General features: G+C 57.7%; 1 protein-coding gene across 1 annotated transcript; it reads right to left on the reverse strand.

Moving 5' to 3' along the window:
* Positions 1-488: 488 nt before the first annotated feature.
* Positions 489-5,506, reverse strand: MIEF2 (mitochondrial elongation factor 2). Its single transcript, XM_085301974.1, has 4 exons — positions 5,443-5,506; positions 4,773-4,926; positions 3,744-3,921; positions 489-3,025 (listed from the first exon to the last, which is right to left on the reverse strand). Exons 2-4 carry the CDS (start codon positions 4,917-4,919, stop codon positions 1,971-1,973), a joined length of 1,380 nt encoding a protein of 459 aa, XP_085158100.1. The 5' UTR covers positions 4,920-4,926; positions 5,443-5,506; the 3' UTR covers positions 489-1,970.
* Positions 5,507-5,591: the final 85 nt, after the last annotated feature.

A 5,591-nucleotide genomic window follows, 5' to 3' on the forward strand; every position in this document is an offset into this window, starting at 1 on the left:
AGTAACAGGATTAAGAGGCTTTGTAATGCAATACAGAACTGCCTAAAGCATGGCAGAAGCCTGGGCAGCAGTCTCTTAATGGCAATAGCAGTAGAAAGCAAGCATTTGCCTAGCATAGAGGCAGCAGGTTAAGTGTTGCTGATAGCATTAGCTGTTGCAGATTTTACTGGTTTAAAGTTAGTTAGCATTACGATAGCTGAGCAGTTCAAAGCCTCTAGGTAAATAGCACAAGCTCATCATTCAGACAGGTCATGTACCACAGTCTGCAAGCAGGCAGGTCTGCTGGAGTACTAGGCACTTTATGCAATAGTTTGTAACAGGAGGAAAAGGGCCTTGTGCAACAGGGTCTGAACACTGCCAAGCTCTCTGTGGAGGGGGAAGGCCGCCTGGGACAGCTCTGTGCAGTTCTCAAGCATGCCACCACAACAGGAGATTTGCTTCAGCCTTTATCACAAGAACAGAAACAAAACTGAGACTTGACACAAGAGAACCATTATACACAGTGAAGTTTTATTCTCATCACTAACCCTTGGGGACTGATTTGGAGGAACAAAACTAATTCTTTAGACTAGAGGAAAAGCACAGGTTTTTCCTCCTACAAACAAGATAGCTGCAAAGAAAACTAAACCACAGTAGGTCCTCACATTGAAGTCCATAGGATTTCTCCATCTCTATCAGAGTGCAAAACCAGCATAGCTCTTCCATTAAACATAAGAAAATACTCCTTAGCACTCAGATTAGAGACAGAACCAAAGTCCATTAGCAGCCACTCCAAAAAAAGACCAACCCAAACAAAACATACCTTCTTAATAAAAAAGAAGCATGAATCGGTTCTCACGAGCCTTCTGCTAAGAGGATCACTCGTATCCTACCGTCCTGCCCCACAGTATGAGGTTTCAGGGGAACAGGATCTCTAGTCAGCAGCAATACATGCATAAGAAAGGTCACCTGACAAACTGGRAGGGGTGGTTGTTATAGAGCAGTGAAGATCTGCACAAAGACCTTGGGAATGACAGCACAGACCCRTCTGCCCAGGAGGTGGCACAGAGCCATGCTGCAGCCTCTGTCAAGGGACTGATGGAGTCTCCTCGCAGTCAGCACTCATACTCCTGCCACYCTCCTGTAAGCCCATGTTGTGGTGCCTGCAGCAAAACAGTATTTTGGGAAAGGGGACTTGAAGCCATGGCACTACAGTCAAAGAAAGCCTCTTCTTTTGGACAGAGCTGATACTGGCAAGAACAAACAGCTAGGGGTGAGCTCACCCCTTTTGGCAGCTGGAGGGGTTTCCAAAGAATAAAAACCACAATCCAATTTGCTATACCTTTGAATTAGGAGCATCCTGGCCTGCAGATCTGGAGCTAGGGCTCCCACCCTTCCCCCAAAGGCAAGCGGAGGACATGGCACAGTACAACTAAACTCAGTGCTGGTGAAAGGACTTGCTCAGTACCCAGGACACTCAAGTCCAGCAAGCCAAGAGGTCTGCAAGACACAGTAGCAGCAAGGGATTGCTCCCCTCCAGCTTGCCATCAGGCACCTGGGTCTGGACTGCCTGCCACAGGAACCAGGAGAACTTCAGCCCCAACTTCCACTTRGGCCTCAGTTTCAGCACGCTAGGGAAGCCTTGCAGCCACAACTGCTGTCTGGTGTGGACAGTAGTTCACTAGGAACTGGACAGAGATCAAACTTGCTTCATATCGGCTCCCAACACCCAACAGATGGGACTCACCTTTAGGTACTAGAGGCATGGGCTGTATTTGACCCAAGTAAGGCAGAACCTCACAGTGAAAGTCTCCTTATGCCACCACCCATCTCTTTTCAGGCACGTTTTATTGAGACAGAATACTTTTGCTCATAAAGTGCAAGGACTTTGCCTCTTACTGACTAGTCAACTAGAAACATCGCAACCCTCACAGCAGGGAGCAGTAGACAGATGAGTGGCAGTCTATGTTCAAGAACTCCCAACATACCAGTCATTTCTCCTTCAGCAGGAGTTCTGGCTCAGATGCAGCCCTGTAGAGCATGAAGCCCATCTCATCGATTTCCTCTTCCGACAGCTCACAGAAGAGGTTGATTTTGTGGTTGAAATAGGAAGGGAGGGCCCCTTTCTCCAGATAGCCTACCAGCTCTTCAAGTACCTGCTGGAACCTGGCAGCAAGGCTTCCCTCTGCCCAGTCCGAAACGGTAGCACTGAGGTGGAGGACAACGTGCGTCAAGGAGCTGCCACTCAGTTTGCGCAGTGAGGGATGGCTTTTGCAGACACCATTCAGGACGCGGATGCAGTACTGCCTCGCCCCACAGTCACCAGCATCCAGCTCTTTCACCTTTGAAATCTCTGCCTTGTAAAAGCTCTCAAGCCAGAGGTTTTCCACCAGTCCTTCAGGAGGAGCAGCCAGAAGAATCTTGTCCTCCATTTCCACCACTGGGAAGAGGGTCACACTCAGCTCAACCTGGTCATGTTTAACTTCCAGCTTCAGCTCCTCGGAGGCTACAACTGGTCGGATGACACTCCCCAGCAAGCTGCCTATGGCAGGCCAGTTGATGGAGGCCACCAGCATTTTGTGGAGAGTCTCGTTGAGCACGTTGGAGGAGAGGTATCTGCCCACAATGAACCTGTCCCAAGGGCTGCGCCCACGAGGAAAGTACTCCAGATCAGTCCTCTTGATCATCCAGTACTGCGGGTTTCTCACAACAGTCTCCTCTCCTGGGATGAGGCTCCAGAGCCCAGGGTCAAGAACCACCGGCAGCATGAAGTCAACATGGTCAGCGGCGAGAGCCCCGAGGCCATCAAGCAGGGGACCGCTGAGGAAGAGGCTGCCGAAGGGCAACTCTGGGCACTTGGTCTGCAGGAAGTTCTGCAGTTCTGTGCAGATGCTCCTGGCCAGCTGCTGCACGAGGGCCACTTGCTCCTCAGGGATGGCGAGATGGCTGCTGTAGTGCAAGAGGAGTTTCTCCTGCAGTGTGAGGCAGTGCTGAGGGCCAGATTCAACCTGAAAAGTCTCCGGAGGGGCAGAACATTCTGTGGGCTCTGTGAAGAGGGGATAGGGCAAGGGGAAGGAAGAAGTCAGCAAGGGCAATGCCCTTGAAATGGATAAAACAGGCTAAGCCATAGTAGCCAGATTGGGACTAACTCCCTGGGTCTCTCGCCAGTCCCAGCCCCAGTTTTTGCCACCACCATGCTCAGCTAGAGCCAGGCAGCCTCAATGTCTGCCCACTAGTTCAAGCCCCATGAACGATCTTGTTCCAGGCCAGAGGACTCCTGTGAGTCTGGTACCTCAGGATCAGCCCTGCACCAAGCTGGGCAGGTTTCCTGYTAACAGAAATGCTGTCTTTGCACCCAGCTGGCTAAGTCAGCACTTCTCCAAGGCGATTCACGAGCACACCCTCCTCTCTAGATCGAGGGCCGACCCCAAAACGAGCACAGCAGACACTGCTCAAACAGAAGCAAAGCCCAGACAGCCTTCTACCACGACCCGTTTGCCAAGATGCTCGGGGCTTCACTGGAGGGGTTATTACTGCAGGCATCGCCTAAAAAGGGACCGCAGCTCGGGAGCCTCCCGTGAGGAAAGTCAGAATCAGGTCAGCTTTCCGGTTACTAAGCTAAAAATAACCTGGGGCTCCCAGACAGCCGGGAGCAAAGCACAGCGAGCCCTGCCGCATCAAGGTGATCTTCAGCAGCCCCGCGCACACGGAGYGCGGCACGGTCCCGGGCGCGGAGGGGCCCCGCGCGCCGCCGCGAGCCTCACCTGGCACCGGCAGCCGAGCAGGCAAGAGCAGAGGCTCRCTGAGGTCCTCCCTCCTCTGCCTCTTCGGGGCGTTCTGCGTTGCCTTGATCAAGGCCAAGTCCTGCCAACTCTCCTCCAGGGTCTTCTGTTCTGCTTTAGGATCGCCTTCGTCGCGAGGGCTGGTGGCTCGGTCTATCAGCTGTGGGGAGAACCCGGAGGAGGGGGATGYGCAAACGCATCGCTGCTCTTAGCGGCCCCAAGTCCCCGACCGCGTCCGACGCTGGGGCTAGCGCGCAAACCCGGACAGGGAGGCCCTGCAACCGCTCRCTCCTGCGGGACCGTCCTGCTCGCGAGCGGAGAACCTGCAGCGCCCGAACGGTTGGGTGCAAAGGCCAAATCGTTCCAGCCACTGCATCCTCACAAACCACGGCTCTCCATGCAAATACAAGGAGCTTCCCTAGGCCTGGAAGGGAAAATCCCAGACACTAGCCCCTCTTGGCAGAAGCCTGCCCCTATTGCCAGGGAAAAGGGACGATCCAGGATCCACAACAGAGAAAATCAGTGCAGACAAGTTATTCTCTTRGTAGCGCCTCCCTGCAGCCACACTCCAAACTAAGGGGGGCAGCACGCATGGGAAAACACCGCTCGTTTCTATTAGCCTAAAGGGAGAGGCTTATAGAGCTACAGATGTGTATTATTTCCTGCACGTGTTAAATAGAAACAGAAAAAAAATCAGGTTGTTACAGGCGAACCGGGCCTGAGGTCCTTTCTGGGACAGACGGTAACCTCGACCAGCCAAACGAGCCGTTCTTCAGGCAAGAAGCGCTGCAGGGGTTCACGCACCCGGCGGGGTGGAAGGAGGCAGCGGCCGGCCCACAGCACAGCCGCGGGGGCCGGCAGCGTCGCCGCCGGGCCCGAGGGACCGGGAAGAGCCGGCGGGGCCCGGGGGCACCTCGCAACCCGCCACCCTCGGGCGGCGGAGCGGCTCCTGCCAGGGGGGGGGAAGCCGGCCGCCGCGGCCCGACGAGCCCGGCGCCTGCCCGGCCTTACCCGCTTGACGGCCAGCGTGGCGATGGCGAGCGCGGCCGCGCCGCCCACGCCCAGCACCAGCCTGGCGTTGGCCAGCAGAAAGTCCACGGCGCTGCCCAGCCCGCTGCCGTCCCGCCGCTCGCCCCGCTCGCGCCCCAGCTCGGCCATGGCGGCCCTGCGGAGGGGGAAGCTTGTCTTGGCGCCCGCTCTTGGCCGCTCCCACGCTGCCCTGGGCGGCTCTGCCCGTGGGGAGCACCGTGGGGCCCTGCTGCGGCACCCACGCACCCCCTGCACCCACCCCGTGGACACCCCAGGGCCGGCACCTCTGGGCAAGCAGGGCGCAGGGGAGCCCCAAAGCCGCTAAGCTGTGCCCCACACCGCCCCCAGGGGCGCCGCAGAGACCCCACGCGAGACTTGCTGGCTCCGAAAGCCCTGGAATGGGGGGGGGGGAGACATGACCCCTGCCAGCCCCGCTGCCCTCCCCCAAGCACTAGGCCGCAACCTCCCTCCCACGAGGGCCAGCCTCTCGGGACCGCCCACGGCCACCGCACCCAGGCGCCCTGACCTCTCCCCGACGCGTGTGCGACCCACGGTGCTCCGCAGTGGGGGCTCCCGCCCCCCACCCCCGCGAGACAATTCCCTCCCCCCACACACACACACTCCCGCCGGAAGCACCTCACTCGGGACCTACCAGCGCCCCCCTCGGCGCGGAGCCTCCCCCGCGGCCGCCCGCTCCCCACGCGGGACCCCCTCCCACGCGGGACCCCCCACGCGCGCTCACCGCGGCGCGGCGGCGACGCGCCCGGGCCCCCCCGCAACTCCCGGCGCGGGCGCAGCCAA

The sequence above is a fragment of the Rhea americana genome, unplaced genomic scaffold, assembly GCF_003343005.1.
Source record: "Rhea americana isolate MKP2758 unplaced genomic scaffold, rheAme1 scaffold_181, whole genome shotgun sequence".
In the NCBI taxonomy this organism is placed as follows: Eukaryota; Metazoa; Chordata; class Aves; order Rheiformes; family Rheidae; genus Rhea; species Rhea americana.